This window comes from Equus asinus, chromosome 6 (genome assembly GCF_041296235.1).
Source record: "Equus asinus isolate D_3611 breed Donkey chromosome 6, EquAss-T2T_v2, whole genome shotgun sequence".
NCBI classification, from domain to species: Eukaryota; Metazoa; Chordata; class Mammalia; order Perissodactyla; family Equidae; genus Equus; species Equus asinus.
Window position 1 is genome coordinate 16,802,257 of NC_091795.1, and position 24,528 is coordinate 16,826,784.

General features: G+C 43.2%; 1 protein-coding gene across 3 annotated transcripts; it reads left to right on the forward strand.

Moving 5' to 3' along the window:
• LMAN2L (lectin, mannose binding 2 like) lies at positions 1-24,339 on the forward strand. 3 transcript variants are annotated; one of them, XM_014859140.3, is made up of 9 exons: positions 2-226; positions 1,424-1,542; positions 4,361-4,478; positions 5,287-5,369; positions 17,898-17,930; positions 18,987-19,148; positions 19,241-19,355; positions 22,387-22,506; positions 22,855-24,339. In XM_014859140.3, the coding sequence occupies exons 1-9, from the start codon at positions 40-42 to the stop codon at positions 22,995-22,997; spliced, it is 1,080 nt and encodes a 359-aa protein (XP_014714626.1). In that variant the 5' UTR covers positions 2-39; the 3' UTR covers positions 22,998-24,339. The 3 variants fall into 3 exon arrangements, with proteins under 3 accessions (XP_014714627.2, XP_014714626.1, XP_070367793.1); XM_014859141.3 differs by lacking the exon at positions 17,898-17,930 and having other exon boundaries at positions 1-226; XM_070511692.1 differs by lacking the exons at positions 5,287-5,369; positions 17,898-17,930 and having other exon boundaries at positions 3-226.
• The last annotated feature ends 189 nt before the right edge of the window (positions 24,340-24,528 follow it).

Here is a 24,528-nt window from a genome sequence, read left to right on the forward strand (position 1 = left end):
ACAAGGCGGGTTTTTAGTGAAGGGACGGCGGTGGGAAAGATGGCGGCGAGTCTAGGGTCTTCTGGGTGGTGGCAGCGGTGGCGGCGGCGTTTGTCAGCCCGAGATGGGTCCAGAATGTTGCTCCTCCTCCTTTTGTTGGGGTCTGGGCAGGGGCCACGGCAAGTCGGGGCGGGTCAAACGTTCGAGTACTTGAAACGGGAGCACTCGCTGTCGAAGCCCTACCAGGGTGAGGCGCCCGGGGCGAGGTGGGCGCGCACGGGGAGGGCTTCTGGACCCGAGCTCTTCGGTAGAGGCGGGGGCGGCGCAGGGCTGCGTGGCCCTGAGGAAACTGCCGGCGGTGGGTGGGGCCCCACGGGGACTCCCACCGCGTTTGGGAGCCACGGGTCCGAAAAGCAGGGGTCAGCTTCCCCTCTCCGCCCCGCACTTAGCGCTAGAAGTTTCCAGCAGGTCGAAGGAGGGCCGTCGGATGTCACTAGCGCTAGGCCTGGACGAAGGGGAGCTTGGAGTTGGACGGGAGGAATGTGGGAAGGGGAGAGAACGGCGAATGGTGAGGAGTGATTGAGGGCCACTAACGACGAGCCGGTCTCGCGATGGAGCTGTGGATGTGCTAGAAATAAAGCAGGAGGCAGAACAGGGTAGAACTTAGACTGAAAAAGAGGATAGCATTCTGTTGCCGATTAAAACACCTGTTCTCCAGTCGAGGAGCTCTACTGATGAAGGAGGCTGGTTAGCTTTGCTCTGTTTAGGGTCCATAGGCCCCTAGGCACAGCGTATCGACTAGAAAATTTATATAGTTAGCTACAAAGAGGACCAAGTCAGTGCAGATGGCTTAACTAACACAAGTCTGTTTCCCCAAGGGAGTGTGGATAGGGGGACAGCAAACAAAAACTCAGACTGCAAGAGCGTAAACACTGTTGCCAAGGGTGATCACTTGTTCACTTAGCAGCTGTATTGAGTGCCTCCTCTGTGCTGCTCTCTGCTGATACTGTGCTCTCACTCTCAAGGGATTTATAGTCTGAGATAGGGGATGAAGTAACTTCACACTTGGATTGTTTAAAGAAAGACTATCATTAAGTCCTAGAGGCCTGAGGGTCAAGCTCTTTTTGGTATAACTGGGGGATGTTTTTTCTTTCATGGTGCTGAAATTTGCTCATAAAACGGGAAGAATGGATCTGAGCTATGGTTACTGTGGCATGGATAAGGTAGAAGCTCTGATGTGCTTTGGGGTCTTCACCTGAGAAGGGCTTTGTGAAAGGAAGCTGTAAAGATGGCAAGGATTTAAGATTTATGAGTGACAGAAAGTGGGAGATTGAGTGACATGAAAAGGAGAAAAAGATGATGACTCTAGCTTTCAAAGGGTCCACGGTGGCCTTCTGAACAGGTTGGTGTTGAAGAGTATGAACTGATCTCCTTCTTTCCATAGGTGTGGGCACAAGCAGTTCCTCCCTGTGGAATCTGATGGGCAATGCCATGGTGATGACCCAGTATATCCGCCTTACCCCAGATATGCAGAGTAAACAGGGTGCCCTGTGGAACCGGGTGGTAAGAGTCTTTCTCTCTCCTGTGTTGGTGACTCAGAAAGTCCTAAAAAGTTCACCAGTGGCATACTGACTTAATTTTACTGTCTGTCTCCAGTATTCTGTCTTCTGTGGATATCAAGGATTTTCATTTCAGAGGTGATGATAACCTTCATAATGAAATCAGATATTAAGGGAAATGCTCTTTATTGCCCTAATTATAGCAAATAATTCATTTTGATTCTGTTTCCTGAAATGTCTTTAATTTCTGATTGACCTGATGGTATTACTCCTTGGAGGTTAATAACTCATGTTTAATTACTTTGCTTTGTAAAGTAGAAAACTGCTCTTTTAATGTATCCCAAACTTCATCCCAGTATCCCCCCTTGTTATTTCCCTTTGAAGAGTCTAATTTTAAATTTTATTTTCATGTGAAAGCCACTTTGAGCCCTTGGTCATTTTATTTGTCCTTCTCTGGACCTTTTCTAGCTACATTGTCTTTCTTGAGGTATGGCGGCAAGAAGTGAATGCCGTATTCCTGGTGTGGCTGCACTGTGATTTTGTACAAGTGTAAGATGATGCTTTCATTTCAGTTTCCAGGGCTCTTTCTAAATCTTTTACGACCGCTTTACTTATGGGAATGACCTTGGCATCCTTTAATACTTTGTCTTGGGTTCTCATAAGTTAAGAACTTACTTTTACATGGTTTTTATTATTAATTGTAGATAAGTGTACCTCAGAAAAGAGAACTATTTCTTTTCACTGTTCATTTTATGTGGCAGAGAATTCTAAAGGAGCAGAGGGATAAGAGAAGTTTCTACATGAACTATTTGCACAGGCTGGCCCCTTAACCCAGATTGTAGTTCCGAGCTCGTTCTTGGGCAGAGTGCAGGGCACTGTGCTCTGGTGGAAGAGGTGAACAGCTGGCAGTTGCAAGACTTGGGTTCTAGATCTGGCTGTATCACAGACCCACTATTAGCCCTGGACAGTTACTTAACCTCTCACAGTTGTCAGTTTCTCCATCTGTCAGATGAGCTTCATAATATCTGCTCTACTTGCCCACCACGGTTATTGTGAGAGTAAAATAAAACAATAGGTGTGAAAAAGCTTTGGAAAGTTAAAATGTTACAGAAATGTGCACTGTTATGTTATTACGTCTGTTATAAGATTCATTGACGGAACTCTCTGGGTTACTAAATGATTATATCCAAAGCTCGATACTTTGCTGCTGTCTTAACTCTTTTAGCAGCAATTTTAGTCTAGGATCTAGTTATCCTGCCCTTTTTCAGATTCTCTGATACCTGTATTTTTTGTTGTCTGACTAGCAGAATGAGCTTTGGAGGTGTTTCTGAGTTGCTTGAATAGAAAGCATTTGTTTGAGCCGTGGTTCTCATTTGGCTGTCCATTGGAGTTGATGCGTGGTTCCCCCGGAGATTTTGATTTAATTGGAATGGGTATGGCTTGGCAATTGGGATTTTTCAAAGCCTCCAGGTGAATCTAATGTGCAGCAAAGTTTCAGAAACACTATAGTTAGCCCTGAGTGAAACTGTATAGCACTGTGCTACTGGAGGCCAAGGATAAGGGGCAGACATCTCTTGGGTCATTGTGAACTTCTCTGGCCTTGCCCTCCTCTCAGGGGCATAATATACCTGCTGGCTATGGAGCCACTGAATTTCACTGGCTATGGAGCCCAGAAATCTAAATGAAACAGCGGAAAGGTCAGAACCCAGAATGACAATACAGGGACTGGGCTCATCAGAGCAGGTAAGCTATTGAAGATTTCAGGGTTCTTTGGTGAATTCGGAAGTATCAGCACCCTTTTCATTTTTGACTGTGTACTTCTAATACTATCACTTTTGAAGACTTCTCAGAAATTAAAAATGAAAACTGAAAGTGACCTAGCAGTACGTTGCTCGAGAGCCGGGATAACCTATTTGGAGAGCCTTTGGCTGCACCCCGCTGGTCTTTCTGCTCTTCCTTCCCTTCTTCCCTCCTTCCTGGTGAGCTTTAACCAGGAGCCTCTCTAAACTAGATACCCACTCTGGTTTCTCCTTGAAAGTGTTCAACTATTTAGAGCACTTAACCATGCACTTACCTTCTCCATTTTCCAAGGTTTTGATACACAATTCAAAAGAAGAAAAACAGGAGTCTCTCACCTCCTTAATGCTTTCCCCCTGGAGGCTGTCCCTGAGGTGGGGATGGTGGTGTTCTCCTTTAGAGCATTTAGTTTCTTGGCCATGGGCATGAGGTTTTGGGGGACTGTAACTTAACCTTCTTGCAGAACTCTGATTTGCGCCTCAGCTTGGCATAGGGCCAAGTCTAGCTAATGAGAGTTGTTTATAGCATCTGCTAATTGCTTCTGGAAACCTGAGAGTAATGACTTACTTTTCTTATTCTTGTGTAATGAACGAGGCATTGACCTTTAAATTCAAGCTTTTTAGAGTCTTTCTGTCAGAAGGGTGATCTTAAGTTGCAAATGAATGTTAGTTCAGCCACCTGCACTCTATGGTCTGAGATACTTTGCTGGGTGGGTGTAGGATCACAGTAGTCTAATTTGGCATTCTTGTCTTTTCCAACTTTGGAGTACTATCCTGTTTCTGTTGGGAGAGGTTGAAGATAATTGGGAGGTTTATTCACTTTTCATATTAAATCTCAGATACAGCTGAATGGCCCATCTCTTTAATTTTACGACACAAACATTTAGCAAGTCTTAGATTTCATTTTTAGCCCTTAACCTAGTGTTACCTGCATTTATGTTGTCCAAGTCCGTAGGCTCTCGACGAGGGCTTGAGGGGTTTCGCATTTCTTGCTCCTCATTGACTCCAGCGTCTTTTTCACTTTAGCCGTGTTTCCTGAGAGACTGGGAGTTGCAGGTGCACTTCAAGATCCATGGACAAGGGAAGAAGAATCTGCATGGGGATGGCTTGGCAATCTGGTACACAAAAGATCGGATGCAGCCAGGTATTGGGACCCTGTATTGCTCTTCTGCGGGGGTGTGACAGGCCAGCTTTTTCATCTGCACTCTTTGAGAACGGTGTGTCCCCACAATGCCAGCAGTTTTACCTCTACCTTGATGTCTGTGGATGAAGACTGGCCTGTCTAGTCTCTGGAATGGGGTCTAAGTCCTAATAAGCAGCTGAACTTGACTCATCCTGGGGCAATTTCTTGCTTATTAGTTCCTTCCAGATTCCCTTTGAAACCACTTGGCCTGTTGGCTGGGTGAAAGCGCTGTCTCTCCCAAACACCGATGATTGGGTTGGCCGCTTTCTTCTGGGCATGCACAGGGGACGATCTCAGCACTCCTGACTCAGGAGAAGAGTTATCTAGTTTTCCTTGTTGTGCGGGAGCCATTGCTCCAAGTAGATGGCAAACTCAGCCTGATTTGACCTGGTCTCTTTTGTAACAAGAAGTGGAACTTGGGAATTCAGTTCTCTCTCGGGGGCATAGTCATCACCAAGTGTTTGTGAAGCAGAATTCTTTCGGGGCGCCTTGGCAACCAGTTTGGATCAGGGAGCAGCTGTAGAGCTAAACACAGTTGCAGTGGCCTTCTCTCTTTCCCCTGCCTTCAATAACAAACAACTACGGATATTTACTGGGTGCTTGTTACAGGCCATGCACTTTGCTGCGTGCTTTTACGTATGTTTTCTCATCTTAAAGAGAGGCCTGGGAGTCATTTGACTTTCACTTTTTCCTCCATCATAGTGATATATTATTCCTTTATCAACTCTTGGCTTTATTTCATTGTTCGTCATCTGTTCTCTCTCTCTAGGGCCTGTGTTTGGAAACATGGACAAATTTGTGGGGCTGGGAGTATTTGTAGACACCTATCCCAATGAGGAGAAGCAGCAAGAGGTAATGGCAAGTGTCAGAGCTTAGGTCAGCTGCACTGACATCACAGTCCTTTGCCTCAGGAATGTCATTCAGGAGGGAACAGAGGGGAAGAAAGTGAGGGGTTCCGTTCTATTTTCTTCATTGATTGAACTTCAAAAGTTAATGTCCTTGTCAAGGTTTTTTCTAGAGAGAACTGTTAATGGTGCACAGTCTTTTGGGAATGGCTGTTGTAAATGGGGGCTTTCTCTTTAGGTTCACAGTATGCTCTCTTATGCACATTAGGTAGCGGATGGAATTGAGCATGTTTGGCTGGTTGGTGATGTGGCTACTATGCCAGCACCAGAACAAGCTGAATTTATGTAACTCAGCTCCCATGACTTAATATGTCACCGCTGTGCTCTCTTCTGCAGCTTGCTCACATTTTCCAGCATCCTTTTCTTCCTCTTCTCAGCCATGAACAGCAATTCTCTCCTATAGGAAAGGCTATAAAAGGAAATTGGTGAAATCCCAGCATTTTGTTGGAACCCAGGATCTGGCTGTTGGCAGAGGCTTCTTGCTTTTTGTTAGCTGACCCTAGGGTTCTTTAGTACTTTCCTGTACTGGCAACAGGTTTGTACTCTCTCTGCCCAATGGCCTTGCTATCAGATGGTGGGAAAATGATTATGACAGGTTGTTGCTGGGTATCCTGTAGCTAAATAATATTTAGCGAGAAAGGCAGAATTAGAAATGGAGGCAGAATTCACTTAATTTTTTCCCCAAAAGTTTATTATGAAAAATTTCAAACTTATAAAAAAATTGGAAGAACAGATCATCATATGTGCAACACCCAGATTCAATAGTGTTTAACATTTCCCACAGAGTTTATTTTAGAGGAAGTGGAAAGTGAGACCTGAGTTAGGAGAATAACCTTTTGGTGTGAGTCAGTTACAGAGTTGCATCTCCATGTTTCTTCTGGCCTCCTCTTCACTCCACCATACATTAAGCACTTTGTAGGTGCCAAAGAATTAGTGAGCAAGACCAAGCTGGTCTTTGCACTCAGTAGCAAAGTGAGAATGCCGATGGGGGAACTGTGGGGCGCTGTGGGAGGACATAACAGGAGCATCTAACCTGGAGTGGACAGTGGTGATGCTGGTGGTCCTTGGTGAAGACTTTTTTCAGGAAGTGACATTTACCTTGAAGTCTGCGGAATTAGGAACCAGTGTTCCATGCAGAAGGAAACGCTTGTGTTAAGGAGATAACATGAGAGAAGGGATGATGAATGTGAGGAAAAAAGGGGGGATCAGAGAGAGATGAGGCTAGAAAGAAAAACAGGGCCAGCAGTTTTGCTATGTTGCACAATTCCAGGAGCCATCATTCACCTTGCTTCTTTAGTATTAACGCTGTTCCCTCTTGGGCCAGTTAACTGGCCACTGAGATTGAGCAGTGTCTGGGTAGTAGGTGGTTTGGCTATTGAGACCAGCACCAGACAATTTGAGTATATGTGACTCATCCTCACCATGCACATTATGGGGCCGGGTTCCTCCTTTTACGGAGTCTAGACTTTATGCTAAGGAGGTAAGTGCATTAAAGCATTTTGATGAGGAGAAATGTCATGACTGGATTTGCAGTTATGCTGAGGAAATAGTGGTGATTAGAATGCGTCTGAATAAGAGGTGTGGGCTTCAGGGCTGGCCTAGAGTTTCAAACCTAGCTCTCTGCTTCCCCCAGAAATAAATTGTTCAGACTCTTCTTAGCTTCCATTTCACCATCTGATAGTAGTAATTCTGATATGAGGGGGCAGAGCTGATGGGCTTATTTTGTAAGGAGAGTAGATGTTAATCAAAAAAGTTAGTTTCAGATGGTAAAAATCAGGACTTCCTTTCTGGCTAGCTGTTATAGTTCTCACCCCCAATTGCGTATTGGCATTACCTGGAAAGCTTTTAAAAATGCTGGTGTCCAGGCCCCCAGCCCGGGAACTCTGATTCTGTTTATCTTAGGTGCAGTCTAGGCAAGCTTACTTTTTTGCAGCTCTCCAGATGAATCACATGCATAACCAGGATTGAGAACCCCTGGACCAACATCAGGTCCTTGCTTGCTGTTTATTTATTAGAACTACATTTTAAAAAGGTAGTAAATCAATTTCTCTTTATGAGGTGGCTATTATGTGGCTGGTACTTTACAAATATTGTCCTAATCCTCATGAAATCTTATAGTCAGTATTATTTTTGCTGTTTTACCAGTGAGTAATCAGAGGCTTAGAGAAGCTAAGTGTCTCCTTCAAGGTAACAGCCAATGTAAGGTGGAGTGAGATTTTGAACACAGGTCTGCCTGATTCCAGAGGCTGTGCTTTTAATTATGATGCTCTACCACCTCTCATCCATCGTTTCTTCTGCCAGGTTGATGTCCCTGAGAATGTAGACGTTTTATTATTTTCATGTGATCTATGCAATTTCATTTCTTAGAACTTCCACTCAATGCAGAGAGTTGTAGAAAGTGTATTTCCTTCTACATCCTGACAACCCGGAACTGTCTTAGAGGGTAAAATCAAATGTGTTTTGTTAGTGCCATGGTTTATTTTGATATCACACATAAAGGGGCCAGGCATTGTTCTAAGCACTTTTGCATGTGTTATTTACTTATCATAACAACCCTTTGGGATAGATATTATTATCCCTACTTGATGGGTAAGAAACTGAAGTGCAGAAAGATTAAAAAACACACAGGTGGTGGGGTCTGACTCCAGAGTCTTCAGTCTCATTATTTTCCTTTATTTATTTTGAGCACATAAGGAGAGGGTGACAAATATGGTACCTTTGACAACTTGAAAATGTCACGTATAGAAGATGTGCTGGACAAGGAGCAGGCAGGAGTGGGTGTGGAACAATTCATCCAATCCCTCAAGGTAGTGGTATAAATGTTTCTCTGGTTTCTTGTTTCCTTGTCACCAGAGTGCTCAACCCTATTGCTCAACTTACTTCCTACTGCATTTGTTCATGAAGAAATACTGGGAAAACACTACCAACCAGTAATGCATCTGAGAAGGGAGTGAGGGAGTTCAATGTGTAAGCTGAGTTTAGGCTTGACTCTCTGAAATCAGGACAGATTGTTGAAAGTTACATGACCTCAGTTTCCTCATCAGCAGTATAGCAATTGTAGTTTAGGTGAGTAAGTCAAGAGCTTTAATATTTGGGAGTACAGGATACTATCTGTGCCACAGTGAGGTTGCCGTATTATAAATAGTTGTTAAAATGATAGTTGAAGAAATAGAAAATCTGGATAGATCTGTAATAAGTAAAAAGATTGAATTAGTAATAAAAAACGAGTCACAAAGAAAAGCCCAGGCCCAGAAGACTTTACTGGTAAATTATACCAAACATATAGGGTAGAATTAATACCACTTCTTCTCAAACCCTTACAAAAAATAAGAGGAGACATTGACCAACTCATTCTTTGAGGCCAGTATTATCCTGATACCAAAACCAGATAAAGATATTGCAAGACAAGAAAACTACAGACCAGTATCTCTTATGAATATAGATGTAAATAAACATCATCGTAAAATACTAGCAAACCAAATCCAGCAACATATAAAAAGAATTATACACCATGGCCAAGTATATTTATCCTAGGAATTCACATTTGGTTTAATAATCTGAAAATTTATGGGATAAACCATATTAATAGAATAAAGGACAAAATCATATGATCATATCAATAGATGTAGAAAAGGCATTTGACAAAATTAATAGCTCTTTATGATAAAAACACTCAACAAATTGGAAATAGGAGGGAACTTCTTCAACCTGATAAAGGGCATCTATGAAAACCCCCCAGCAAACGTCCTACTTAATTGTGAGATACTGAATACTTTCCCCCTGAGATCAGGAATAAGACAAGAATATCCGCTCTTACCACTTCTATTCAACATTGTACTGGAGATTCCAAAAGTCAGGGCAGTGAGGCAAGAGAAAAAAAAAGACATTCAGTTTGGAAAGGAAGAAGTAAAATTATTTCTATTTGCAGATGACATCATCTTGGATATAGAAAATCCTAAATAATCCACAAAAAAACTGTTAGAACTAAGAAATGAATTCAGCAAGGTTGCAGGATGTGAGATCAGCATTCAAAAATCAATTATATTTATGCTTGCATTGAACAATCAGAAAATGAAAGTTAAGAAAACAGTTTCATTTACACTATCATCAAAAAGAATAAAATATTTGGAAATAAATTTAACAAAAAAACATATTCTGAAAACTATAAAATATTGTTGAAAGAAATTAAAGAAGACCTAAATAAATGGAAAGACATCCCATGTGATGGATCAGAAAACTTAGTATTAACATGGTGATACTCCCGACATTAATCTACAAATTTGATGCAATTCCTATCTATCAAAAGCATAGCTAGCTTCTCAGAAATTGACAAACTGATCCTAAAATCAATATGGAAATTCAAGAGAACCAGAATAGCCAGATTAATCTTGATAAAGAAGGGCAAAGGGGCTGGACTGGTGGCACAGTGGTTAAGTGCACATGTTCTGGTTTGGTGGCCCGGGGTTCACCAGTTTGGATCCTGAGTGCAGACATGGCACTGCTTGGCAAGCCATGCTGTGGTAGGCGTCCCACATATAAAGTAGAGGAAGATGGGCACAGATGTTAGCTCAGGGCCAGTCTTCCTCAGCAAAGAGAGGAGGATTGGCAGCAGATGTTAGTTCAGGGCTAATCTTCCTCAAAAAAAAAAAAAGAAGAGCAAAGTCAGGGGACTCACTTCCTGATTTCAAAGCTTAGTACAAAGCTACAGTAATAAAGGCAGTGTGATACTGGTATAAGGATAGACATAGATTAATGGAATAGAATTGAAAATCCCGAAATAAATTCTCATAATCAATTGATTTTTGATAAGGGTAGCAAGACAATTCAATGAGGAGAGAATTGTCTTTTCAACAAATGATTCTGAGACAACTATGTATCCACAGGCAGAATGATGAAGTTGTCCCTTGCCTCACACCATACGCAAATATTTGCTAAATGGATCAATGAACTAAATGTGAAAGCTAAAACTATGAAACTCTTAGAAGAAAACATAGTGTTAATTCTTCATGACCTTGGATTAGGCAATAGTTTCTTAGATATGACAAAAACAGAAGCCACAAAATGAAAAAAATAGGTAAATTGGACTTCATCAAAATTAAAAACTTTTGTGTTTTGAAGGACACGATTAAGAAAGTGAAAAGACAGCCCACAGAATGGGAGAAAATAAACATAAATCATATACCTGATAGGACCCTTGTAATAGTTCTTTATATATTCTAGATACAACTCAATAATGAAAAAGACAACCCTATTAAAAAGTGGCCGGGGCTGGCCCCATGGCCGAGTGGTTAAGTTCGAGCGCTCCGCTGCAGGCGGCCCAGTGTTTCGTTGGTTCGAATCCTGGGCGCTGACATGGCACTGCTCATCAAACCACGCTGAGGCAGCATCCCACATGCCACAACTAGAAGGACCCACAACGAAGAATATACAACTATGTACTGGGGGGCTTTGGGGAGAAAAAGGAAAAAAATAACATCTTAAAAAAAAAAAAGTGGCCAAAAGATCTCAGTAGATATTTCCCCAAAGAATATGTATGAAAGGCAAGTAAACAGATGAAAAGATGCTCAACATCATTAGCCATTAGGGACATACAAATCAAAACAATGAGATGCCGCTTCATACCCACTTGCATCGCCAAAATAAAAAAGATGATAACTGTTGGTAAGGATGTGGAGTAATTGAAACTCTCATACTCTCAATGTGGGAATGTAAAATGGTGCAGTTGTTTTGGAAAACAGTTTGGCAGTTCTTCAAACAGTTAAACATAGAGTTTATATGATCCAGCGGTTCCACGCCCATGTATATACCCAAGAGAAATAAAAACATGTCTACATAAAAACTTTTACATGAATGTTCATAGCAGCATTATTCATAATAAAGCTAAAAGGATACAACTCAAATGTCCATCAACTGATGAAGGGATAAACAAAATTAAGATATATCCGTACAATGGAATATCATTCAGCATTAAAAAGAAATGAAGCATTTATATGTGCTCCACTCTGGATGACCCTTGATAACATGCTAAGTGAAAGAAGCCAGTCACAAAAGACCACATATTGTATGATCCTATGTATGTGAAATATCCAGAATAGGCAAATCTATAGAGACAAAGTAGGTGAGTAGTTGCCTAGGGCTGGGCGAATGGGAATGGGGGTGGGGAGAGTGACTGCTGGTGAGCACAAGATTTCTCTTTGGGTGATGAAAATGTTCCACATTCATTATAATCTTAACTCTGAATATACTAAAAGACATTGAATTATAGACTTTAAATAGGTGAATTGTGTGGTATGTGAATTGTATCTTAGTGTTGCTTTTTAAAAAGATATTGATTAAAACGTGACCTGATCATCTTTTCTTGGCACTGTGAAGCCATCAGCTGATGGTCATTAGTTCTCATGAGAAGCCAGATGTTGGTGAAAAGTTGCAGGGAACTCAGTAGCAATTTTGGACCAGGAATGTTCTTCTTTCAGTGGAAATCAGAGTCTGATGACAAGAGGCCATCCTGGAATGAGAGCACAGAATTGCAGCCCTTTGCAGCCTTTGCCCTCCTTCTTCCCAGTAAGACCTTTGGGCCTCACTCTGTGGCGGCGGACACAGCTGGTTGGAGAGTGGGGAGAACAGCTCACTGCTCTTCCCAGGTCAGGCCAGCTTGGGAGTCTAGTTTGAAGCCCTTCCTATGTATTTTTTAATGTGATGACTATTTTTCCTCCTTTGAAACTGGAGAAAATTAACAATACTGTGCCATCCAACTTAAAAACACATTTCCTCAAGTCGTTATGTTGATAAAGACACTGATCCTCTTGGTCTCTTTATTGTTGGCAGAGAGAATCTTTACATTATTAAAAGAACGCCGTAACTTCTTCAATTCTCTTGTTATCATCCACCTTGGATGTGACTTAGGTTTTTTTCCAGTCTTAGGTGAGGCAGTGTTTTCCAAGAGAGACTCCTTTGGAAGCTAGATCTAGGGAGTATTGGCAAGCTCTCAGATGTGATTAAGCATTGAAGCTGAGCTTCATTGGTGAGAACTACTTTTCGAGGGAAGTAGAGATGTATGGTTTTCTGCTAGAATTAAATAAAGACCAGGAGAAGATGATCTTTCTTTTTCTGAAACAGTGAAAGAGGGAGAGAGGAAGTAGAAAGAAAGCAAGAGCCAGTGCTCCAGAGGACATTGGGTTTTGACCCTTTTGAGAATGTGGTCAAAGTGTGGGCCTACAGAAAGATACAGGTGCATGTGGGATTTTATATATAATTTTAGAAAGTTCCTACATTCCCCAAAGTAGAACTGTAGACAAGATCTCCTATTCTGTAGAATTGATGGCTCGTCTCATTAACAAGCAGTATTCACATACTATCAAAATGATGGGTAGCAGTGAAATTAAAGCATGCATATTAGGCTATTTTCTGAATGTTGATACTTGTACTTTGGGTAGATAAGTTATGAACTTCAGTTTTGAGGGTGTACCTCAAGTTTAAACTTTCCTGATTTTAGAGTACTCTTTACTGAATTCCTCAAATTATATCATTTGGGTTTGTTATAGTAGGGTCACAACTGAAATAAATGGGATTAACATCATTCCATGAGTGATTTAAACAAACACATGGACAAAGAAAACAGTTCAGTGGTTACCAGGGGAAGGGGGTAAAGGGGAGCACTGATGTGGTGACAAGAAATCATGTACAACTGAAATTTCACAATGATGTAAACTATTATGAACTCAATTAAAAAAAAAATCATTCCTTGAGTTTGAGAGATCAAGCTAACGTTCAAGTATGTGAAGGTCTTTCAGGCAGTCAGCTGGCCTGGAGGCAGCACTTTTCTGTATCCTCCAGTCAGGGAGCTTTGGGACTGGGAGACAGGGTCACTAGTATAGGTTAGCGGTTTGAGGGGCCTTCTCATCCTGCCCAGTAATGTGGTAAGAATCTCACTGATCTTGTTACACTCTGAATAGGATGAGTGTTGCTGAGTTAACCAGTCACTTCTTTATACAGATTCCTACATAAGGGTGAGTTGGATGAAGATTACTGTAGGACCAGTGACTTAGAAAATTTGGAAAGTCTGGGGCTGGTCCCATGGTCTGGTGGTTAAGTTCAGCATGCTCCACTGCGGTGGCCTGGGTTCGATTCCTGGGTGCAGACCTACACCACTCGTCAGTGGCCATGCTGTGGCAGTGACCCACATACAAAATAGAGGAGGACTGGCACAGATGTTAGCTCAGGGCCAATCTGCCTCAAGCAAAAAGAGGAAGATTGGCAACAGATGTTAGCTCAGGGCAAATCTTCCTCAGCAAAAAACAAAACAAAACAAAGTTTGGAAAGTTTGAGAAGCATCTGGCAGTGGCAGTGGCAGTGGCAGTGAGTGTGTTCCACTAGTGATCCAAGAGGAGGATCAAATGGAGGTGTGAAGGGAGATGCTGTAGAAGAGGCATTTGTTTTATTAATTCCTATCTTTATATAAAAGCTCATTACAGAAAAATCAGAAAAGGCCAAAACAAAAACAACACTGTACAGACATCTTAAGAACAAAAACTTTGCATCATATTGAACCTACTGTTTTTACCCTTTTTAAAAAAAGATTGGCATCTGAGATAACAACTGTTGCCAATCTTTTTTTTTTTCTGCTTTTTCTCTCCAAATCCCTCCATACATATTGTATATTTTAGTTGGAGGTCCTTCTAGTTGTGGCATGTGGGATGCCACCTCAACGTGGCCTGACGAGCGGTGCCGTGTCCGCACCCAGGATCCGAACCAGTGAAACCCTGGGCCTCTGAAGCTGAGCACACGAATTTAACCACTTGGCCACGGGGCCGGCCCCTTAACTTTTTTAATTTTGAAATTTTTTAGACATAAAAAAATTGAGAGTATGGTAAATACTAGATTCAGATTAATCTTTTAAAAATTTTTTATTTTGATATAGTTTCAGACTCACAGGTAAGTTAGAAGAATACAACACAGAATTCTGGAATGGTCTTCACCCAGATTCCCTAAAATGTTAATGTTTTACTACATTTGCTTTGTCTTTTTCTTTCACCTCTGTTTCTGTGTGTCTCTGTGTGTGCTCATGCATGTGTGTAGATTTATTTCTGAACTACTTAAGAGTAAATTGCCTTCATCATGCTCCCTCAGTCCTAAGTACTTCACTTGTTTTTCCTAGAAATGAGTTCCCTTAGACACAGCACAGTGATCACAGTCAGGAGCTTAGCGTTGACAGCAGCACCTCTCTAATCTACTGACCTTATTCAGATTTCACCACTTGTCTCAACGTGTCCTTCATAGCAAAAGAAAATCCCAGATCTTATGTTGTATTCCGCTGTCACGTCTCTCTTTTCCTTTAATCTGGAACCATTCTCTAGTATTTCTTTGTGTTTCAGGGTATATTAGAGACCTAGATTTTTTGTGTTTTGTATCTAACAGTATATACTAAACATTTTTCCGTATTGATAGATACTGAGAGCAGCATAGGATAGTGATTGAGCCAGGGTTCTGGGGCCAGACTATCTGGTTTCAAATCCTGGTTTCACTACTTAATACCTGTGTTATCTTCAACAAGTTTTGCCTGTGAAATGGGGATACTAACACTACCTCTTAGGGTTGTGAGAATTAAATGAACGCATACGTGTATGTTACTGAGTACACTGCCAGGCACAGGGTAAGCGCTCAGAACGTGCCAGCTATTCTTATTCACACCGCTACATGACATTCCCAAGGGACATTCTGCAGACATCTTGGCAGTAGTTGTGGCTTTGTTCGCCTCTCCCACCCTCCTTTTCTTCATACCTAGGTTCCAGAGGGCAACCTTGGCCAGCGAACTCCACTGCAGTGTGGTTTAGGTTGGCAAAAACTGCTCTAAGGGAGTAGCTTCCAGATGCTGGTTCGTGAACTCATATTGGTTGGTAATGGTGTCACTGGTCTAAGAATAGGAACATTGAAGTGACTTCATCAATGCTAAATGACTTATTATGAAAGCACATAGTTCTCTTTTTTTGGTGTTAAAATGTGCTTTTAAAAAATGATATTTATTATAGGTGGTTGTTCTGTCATTATTGTATTTTAGTATATTTAGTGGGTCAAAAAAAACAAAAATGGAGCTGGCCCTGTGGCCGAGTGGTTAAAGTTCCATGCGCTCCGCATAGGCAGCCCAGGTTCGCGGTTGCAGATCCTGGGTGCGGACCTACTCCACTCATCAACTGTGCTGTTGAGGCATCCCACATACAAAATAGAGGGAAGAAAGATTTTTAAAGATTTATTGCTAATGTGAGGTAAAAAGTGGAAGGCCTAGTCATGAGTTGCTGAAGTAGACAGATTCCAGCTCTAAAGCTGTAAGGCTGTGTGTCTAGTGCAGTATTTCTTAACTTTAGTGACACATTACAGCTGTCTGGGTGCTTTTTAAAAAGTACATCACCCTGCCACAACTGGAGGGACTCACAACTAAAAATATACAACTACATTAAACCAGGGGGATTTGGGGAGAAAAAGGAAAAGTAAAATCTTAAAAAAGTACATGATCCTGTGCCCCACTCTAAACCTACTGACTGAGACTCTGACTGCGAGACCCTCATATACGTGCAGTTGCAAAGCTCCTCCAAGTGATTCTGAGGCCCAGCTCACCTCTGGCTGTTCCCGGCTGACTGGATGCTTCACCGGCCCTGGGAAGAGTCAGACCCACTTAGGTTAAGGGTCGTTGTCCTGGGTACTTTCTTTTTTTTTTTTTTAAACTGAACAGTATTTTAAGATTTTATTTTTTTCCTTTTTCTCCCCAAAGCCCCCCGGTACATAGTTGTATATTCTTCATTGTGGGTCCTTCTAGATATGGCATGTGGGACACTGCCTCAGCGTGGCTTGATGAGCAGTGCCATGTCTGCACCCGGGATTCGAACCAACGAAATACTGGACCGCCTGCAGCGGAGCACGAGAACGTAACCACTCGGCCACGGGGCCAGCCCCATGGGTACTTTCTTGAAAGCTGCAACTTAAACTTCTGATCACAGGTGCTAGAATTGATAAATGAGGCAAGCTTTGGGATCATCAGAGCTCCCCAGGGCCTTTTTTAATCCTTTTTTTCCCCTAATTGTTCACTGAAGTTAGGAGCTTTCTTGTCAGAAGCCCATTTCTGTAAACTGCTTGATAATATACTCATAATTCGCTTATTCTAAATGATAGTTATAGAAGAGTAGTTTTATGGCAGTTTAATGATGCACTGATTCATTTCGTTCCTTTCTGTAGTCTTGTACATATTCCACCAGTGGCATAAGAGAAGAGTAGCTGAGCAGCTGCTCTGAGGCTCGCCCTAAACTCCTGACTGTGGCCTCTGAGGCCCAGTGTGCCCTGGCTCCTGCTTCAGCTCACACCAGCCTTGTCCTCACTACCTGTGTTTCAGATTCTCCTGTCTTCTAGTCCTTGAATATGCCAACTTCATTCTTCTCATACCCCCACATCTTTTGGTGGATCCCTCTAACTGCTTGGGTCTCAGCACAGATGTTGTCTCCTCAGGGAGATGATCCCTCACCAGTCTTTATTGTATTACCTATTCATAGTATTTGTCACTATCTGAAATAATTTTATTGATTGATTGTCTCTTCCCTCTAACGTCAGCTCCATGAGAGCAGATCCCTGTCCATCTTGTTCCCATTGAACTCCCAGAGTCTGGAACAGTGCCTGGCTCCTAATAGGTGCTCACTAAGTATTAGAGGAAGGAGTGCTTTGGACTCTACACCCTGGCCCACCCTTCTGTAGTGCAGGCCTGAGCTACGCTTGTGGAGGTGTCTCTTGTTACTAGGAGATTAGAACTGTAGCAGTTTTCTGGAGCAAAGCTAAATACCCTTGAGCCTTATGATTTTTTGAAATCTGTTGTGCTGCAATGCTCTCACAGAGCTTTTTCCTTGCCCACATGTTGTAGGTTAGAATGACAACAGCTATTTAGAAATATTTGTCCATAAGGCGCAATTAGAGGGTAACTGATCCCTTTGGATTAGAGTTAACTTCATAGTCTCTCAAGTGGTGGGATTTTTGTCTTCTGGGTAAGAGCTGTATCCTGAAATCCTGAGCAGTAAAGAACATCTTGAATTTAGAAGAACTTAGGCCTATTTGTCACTCCTGTCTTTCCCCTTGCTTCAGAAATATTGTAGTCTGGGTACAGATAAACTTGTGGCCTGCTTGGACAGTGTTTTCTAAAGCTTCTGAAAGCCTCATGACCTTAGAGAGGTCTTCCTGATGGACCCCTTTGAGAATCTGATGGTGGTAACAGACCTTCTCCTTAGAAAATGTACATATACCTGTGCATATAGTTTTGCCTGTAATTTTGAGGGGTGTAAGGACTTGCTGAATGCCCTCCATGGACCCTAAAATTCTGTTTGGGGATTTAGATTGCTTTGCTCATCCATCACAGCTGGGTCATAGCTCTTCCATGGCTGTTTCTTTCTGACCCGGTCTCCTGTGCCTTCTCTCGTTTTTATAATAACCTGCTGGACCCTCTCAGGCCCAGAAGAGGCGGTATTCTCCAGGAGTCCAGGTACTTAATTCTTGACCCACCATGGTCATCCCTTATTCCCTGTGTGTCCATCCAACATTTGCTACTGTTTATATCCACGTGGCTGTTGCCTCAAGAGTCACCAGTCTCTGATTTCGACTGCATCTCCACCTTGCATGTTGACTGTTTAGGACAGTGAGGAACTCACCAAAGAAGTGGCATGTCTCATGTTTCCTCTCCTGTCATCACTCTGCCTCTCTGCACTGCCTTAGCACTGGGCTTGTCTGGAACGGTTAGCTCATTGTTTCTAAGGAGAATTTGCTCCTACAACTCTATTGGAGAGAGAGGGCCCCTGAAGTAGGTGGGGAAATGGATGGGATATGGAGAAACTTTCAGTGGGAGAACCTTGCCTGGAGTATTATTGGGAGAAGTTATATGTGGGCTGGAAGGTCTTTTGACTAAGAACAGGTGTCGTGCTGGAGAACACCATCCAGCAGCCTGGTTCTGGCAGTGCTCTTTCTGAGTCCTAATCCATTTAGTATCATATGGTTATAGGATTTTAGAATTTGAAAGGAGCTATCCTGAATGGGAAGATTTCCCTCATCAAACAAGTATTTTCACAATACCTGCTGTGTGCAAAACACTTACCCTGAGGGGGAAGGGATGGAGCTAAGGTGGAGACATGCAAAGAAGCATAATAAATGATTTTTTCTTTAAGAAGTTTACGTGGCAGTTTGGGAGATAAGTGTATATACATAAAAAGAAAACCATCAGTCTTGGGCAATATATAGGTGCCAAATGGTGATCTCTGGGAGTATTCGAGTCAGACTCCAGAGGGCCCATTTCAAGCCCGTCCCAGATCCATAGCAAGGAGGATTCCTGAAGACAAGTGCAGAGTTGAGTCGCTTCCTGGGCCATATCCCTTGAGTGACCATCTGAGTGTGGGTTCTCATGGGCTGCTAATGATGAGGCAGAGTGGTCGTCTGGTCTGCTGTAAGGGGCTCAGCTTGTGTGTACAAAATTCCTATTGCTGTTTGTACGGGCATTCCCAAGAGTACTTCCTTACCATCCTCTGCTTTTCCTTCCCTGCTTCCGCAGCGGGTGTTCCCCTACATCTCAGCCATGGTGAACAATGGCTCCCTCAGCTATGATCATGAGCGGGATGGACGGCCCACAGAGCTGGGGGGCTGTACAGCCATTGTCCGCAATCTCCATTATGACACCTTCCTTGTGATTCGCTATGTCAAGAGGCATTTGACGGTGAGTCCCTGTTCTGGACCAGTTGGCGGTATGGGCTGTCTCTCTCCTGCTTTCGTGGCCTAGCCCTGATTTATCTCTTCTCTTTATTCTAGATAATGATGGACATCGATGGCAAGCATGAGTGGAGGGATTGCATTGAGGTGCCTGGGGTTCGTCTGCCCCGGGGCTACTACTTTGGCACCTCCTCCATCACTGGGGATCTCTCAGGTACTGCTGTATGCACAGTTATTTACCTGACTGAGGTCACATCTCCATAGCCAGGCCTTGGTGAGGCTTCAGAGGGGAGAACCAGATAAGCAGAGCTCTGAGAAGCAAGTGCCTTGGGAGTACTTATCTTCCTGCATTCTTGTATCCAGATCCCTTCCAACCCCCAGGCCTAGGCTATCCTGGGATAGTTGTCTCTAGGACATGGTGGGTGCTAACAGAGAGCAGTGTTGGCCTCTTCATCAAGCCAGCCCTTCCAGCCTGTGTTTTGAGTTCCATACTTTCCTATTTCTGGTGCCCCTTTTTACAGTCAGGTTCCCCTCCTTCCACCTTCTGATGTGGTCAGTTCTTCTTCTCTTAACAAAGCTTTTCCTTGGCTGTGCCATCCCTCTTCTAACTGACCCCTTGGACTCTCCTTTGTTCTCACACTTTTGAATGTGTCATGTGTATGGGCACTTCTGTTTCCCAGCCATCCACCTCTAGTCCGTGCTGCATTCGGACCTGTTTCTCTGCTGTGCTTTTAGCACTATTCTCATAAAATTGACTTCCATTTCCTTGCCGTGTATAGTCCTCTGTTCCAGTCCTCGCTCTTTGTCCTCTCTTCAGCTCATTTGACCAATGATTCTGAAACTTTTGCCTTCATTGACTTATGTGGCATAACAGGACCTAGTTCTTTGACTTTAATATTTCCTCTGGATTTTCTTCCTACTCGTTCCCAATTTGTAGCTTCTTTTCATATGTTTATTCTCCCCCTTGGTGTTAGCCCCAATCATAGCATCTTTTGAGAAGAGGTAAGGAACTGAACTTTTTGTTCTTTTGATTAATTTATTTTGAATAAAGCTAGTATGAAATAGAACTTTCTTGTGGCAAAAAGGAAAGGCAAATACCCATCCGAAATGGGCAGCAGCTGCTCAGTTCCAGCCATTGTCGCCAGGAGAAAATGTGGACTTAATGAGACCCTGTTCTCCAGTTTTTCAAGAGAAGCTGGAAATCTGGATTTTTTTTAAATGAAATCTCATTTTTAAAATCCTGGCAACTAGTTTTTTAAAACATTAACTTTATTGAAGTATGCTTTCCGTACAACAGAAGTAGACAGTTTGAAGAGTTTTGACAGATATTTACACCTATATAACCACCATTATAGTCAAGATATAGAATGTTTCCATTGCTGCAAAAAGTTCCCTTTTGCCCCTTTGCAGTATTTCTCCCCTACCCTGGCTCCAGACAACCACTGATCTGTTTTCTGTTATTTCAACAGATTAGTGTTGGCAGCTGGGTTCTAAATACAGTGCGGGCAGATCAAAGCTGGGGGACAGATCTCACCGTGGCACAGGGAGAAGAGGCACAGGCTTGAGATCTTTGCTATGTAATCTCGTTATATGACTCAAGTTGAAAAAGGTGTTCTTGTCTACACGTTTTTCTTTGAGCTCACAGGTTTCTAGTACTTGCTCAGTTAACCTCCTGATGTACTTTTTTTTTTTTGAGGAAGATTAGCCCTGAGTAACTGCTGCCAATCCTCCTCTTTTTGCTGAGGAAGGCTGGCCCTGAGCTAACATCCATGCCCATCTTCTTCTACTTTATATGTGGGATGGCTACCACAGCATGGCTTGTCAAGCGGTGCCATGTCTGCACCCGGGATCTGAACCGGAGAACCCTGGGCCACAGAAGCGGAACGTGAGCACTGAACGGCTGAAGCCACCGGGCCGGCCCCCTGATGTACTTTTCAATGGGAAATTCTTCCCAACTGTTAAAAATGGCTGAAGAGAATAATTTTTCATTTATCCTAAGGAGTCCTTTGCTCTAGGTTTTTAGTGATAACGCCTAGGTTAGTAAGTCTGTGTTCTCTGCCCATAGAATATCCCTAAGTACAAATTTTTGTCTTTTTCTTCAGGTCTTTCTTGTTGACATTTTCTTACTTGTTATGCAATGGATTGTTGAAAAGTGCTGAGAAAGTTAGGACACCCCAGCTTTCCAGTCTTTGGTGCCCCTATATTGTGGGGAACATTGCCCTGGCTTTTTATCCTGTCCTTTGGTTTGAACTCAGTCCTGACAGCGAAAACATTTTTCTAATTGAAGGTGAATCCAGTTTTTTCCTATCTGGGGGTCTGCTAAAGTTTCTAGCAGTCCAAGTAGCTGTAGATGCCATCCTAGTAAGAGAAATGGCAAGAAATCCAGTCCCCAGGAACCAACCTAGTAGCAGTGAGCACCCCAGCACTCAGATTTGTGGTCTCTTCATACCAATTCCCACTAAAAAGAATGAGAGCTTCTTGGGGAAATGGCTGATGCCAGGTCTGAGGCAGGAAATGTATAAGACTGGAACTTCCCAGAAAAGCAAGGAACGTATCAAAAACTTCTGGGTTCCTGTAAAAGGACTCAGGAGCCAACGTGAATTTGCTCTGACTGGACAAAGATGGGTCGAGTGGAGCACCAATAAGATGTACAACTTCAGTGTATGGACACAGAGCGAATATGTTTGAATCTATAAGTTTATAATGATACTTTAAAAAGAGAGAGAAAAAAATCCAGTGACTAAAATCCGTCCTTTCTCTGGTAATTATTAGTGATTCAGGGTCACAGTTAACAGGGAACTGTAAAGAATTAGGCCTAGTCCGGAAGAGAAGTGTGTTCCATGCCAGTAGCTCTGCCCTGCCTGAGGCCCATTAAACAGCTGCTCTGAGACGCTTTCCTGTCTTGCTCATGTGTGTCGTCTGATTAAAGGGGAGCTGCAGTGCTCCTGTGTCTCCTCTCACCGTGTTAGAAGGTTTTACATATAATGTGGGATTTAATTCTTATATTAGCTCTAAATTCTTAAATTATATGAGTAATGCATGCTTGTTGATAAAAACTTAAATATGGACTAATATAGAATACTCCCTGTTCCATATCCTTATTTTTAGATGAGAAAACAGAAAGGTTTCAGTTACTTTTTTCAAGGGCACTGCTAGTTAGCTGTAGATTGGAGGCTTGAACCATGATACTCCAAGATACCTGTTTTTGAGGTGGCTAGAGTAATTCTTGTTCTTTTTCTCTTTAGATAATCATGATGTCATTTCCCTGAAGTTGTTTGAGCTGACAGTAGAGAGAACCCCAGAAGAGGAGAGGCTGCATCGAGATGTGTTTTTGCCCTCAGTGGACAACATGAAGCTGCCTGAGAGTGAGCACGGGGGATCTTGGGAAATGGTCCCATGGTCAGAGAGGAGGTCGTAGTGCTATGGGAGGTCTGAGGTAACTTGCACCCACAGCTTGTAGGGCTGTCTCCTTTCCGTGTTCTTCCTCTAAAGAGTGTGGAGCACTTACACCTGCTTTTTCACTTGTCTCCATGTTACAGATGAGCAGTAGGAGCGCAGCTTAGTTTTTAAATTGAGACTCCTGGAAAGGGAGAGTCTAAGCTCTGGCTCCCAGAAAGGGGTGTCAGAAATTGGGGATTTGAGAGCTTGTTGGTTGGGCCTTCCCAACTGGGTGGGCTCCTTGATTTTGACTTGCTTCTCTCTTGCTTCCTCAGTGACAGCCCCACTGCCGCCCCTAAGTGGCCTCGCCCTCTTCCTCATCGTCTTTTTCTCTCTGGTGTTTTCCGTATTTGCCATTGTCATTGGTATCATACTCTACAACAAATGGCAGGAACAGAGCCGAAAGCGTTTCTACTGATCCCTCCTACTACCACCTCCTCTGTGGCAGTCCCCCATGAGGTGTGGGAGGAGCAGGTGCTGGCCTGAACACATAGCCCAGCGGGTCTTCTCCAGTCTCCAACAGCTGGTCAGGGACTCTGTTCTGTCACTGGAGCTTTGAATGCAGGGACACTGCTTCCCATGGTCAAGCATGGGGACATCTAACTCTGGTTCAGGAAGCCCACCCACCCCAGGGCAATGCTGCTGTGATGTGCCTTTCCCTGCAGTCCTTCCACTTGGGAGCTACGAGGGATGGAGAGAATATATGCTGTTATGATGTCAGAATCACAGAAGAATATTTCATAGCCCAGGCTGCCTTGTTGTTGGACTCAGAGGACCCTTGTACTTCATTTTTAAATCTGCGAAGAATAGAAAACTGATAAGTCCTCCTACCTTCTGGCCGTCCATTCACTGGTTTTTGCTTTTTGTCTAAGCCTCTGTTCACCTGAGGAGCTTTCCTTGGAAATCTGGATGGAAACTTTTTCCCTACCTTGCCTTCCTCTCCTTCCATTCATTGTCCTCTCTAAATGCAACCTGAGCTGGAAAAGACATTCGGATGCCTCTCTGTTGGGGCCTGGGGCTGCAGAACAAACTTAGGTTTCACTAACCCTCATTAGGTGGCCATAGGGAGAGGGTTTCTGCTTTGGGTCGCTGCTCTAGCCTTGGTTCTTCAGCATGGATCTTGGTTTTATTGGTGTGTTCATGACCTTCCCAGTTAGGTCTCTTTAGTCCTCGGTCAAGTTTGCTTGAAAGTTGGTGTGCAAGTCAAGAGAAGCTTGGAAGACTTCATGGATGCAATGGGATTAACTGTGAGACTGACCAACTCCACATTTTGACCTTGAAAGCAACATTTGCCATGTGATCTGTCCACGGGGAGATGTTTCTGGACTCTCTGGAGCCTGCTTAGCTGCATGTTTTGTGTTTATCATGATTTTTGGAATTCCACTTTGAATGTTCAAAATGTAAAGAAGCTTTCTTCTCATAGCCTCAGCTTGGATACTCCCCAAAGAAGAAATTTGGCTTCTTTTTCTTAATGGATAACAAACAGTTGCTGTTCTCGTGTTCCAAATCTGGGAGCAATAGACCCTTGTCTTCTGTGCCTGGAAGAGTTCGTTGTCATTGAGCGACAGAGCCTGAGTGTCATCCTCTGTGGGTCAACGCTTATTCCACTGCCTTATCTGACAAGGGGCCATGTGCTGCTCACCTGTCTGGCCAGTGATTAAATTGGCTGACAGGCCAGAGCCTCCTTGGAGGGCCTGGAACTCAGAGCTTTCCCAGCCCTGTACTTCTGTATTCTTAAAGTGGCGGAAACCAAACATGAACTTCTGACTCAGTGTCCCTCCTTCTATGGGTGGGTTTGGGGGAAGGTCCAAGCCTTTTTCCTGAACCTCAAGCCCTTCAACCCTTGCCCTGCCTGCTCCTGCGTTGGGAAAGCCCTCAGCCCAGAAGGAAAGGACAGTCACCTTGGCTGGGTATGGGTTTTGTCATCTGGGACTTTTTTATATCCTTCC

Excerpts from the sequence above, each read along its gene's own strand:
- LMAN2L (XM_014859140.3), top strand. The coding sequence starts at position 40 with ATGGCGGCGAGTCTAGGGTCTTCTGGGTGGTGGCAGCGGTGGCGGCGG. Across the intron at positions 227-1,423 it reads GCTGTCGAAGCCCTACCAGG|GTGTGGGCACAAGCAGTTCC; the intron begins GTGAGGCGCCCG and ends TTCTTTCCATAG. Across the intron at positions 19,149-19,240 it reads ATGTCAAGAGGCATTTGACG|ATAATGATGGACATCGATGG; the intron begins GTGAGTCCCTGT and ends TCTTTATTCTAG.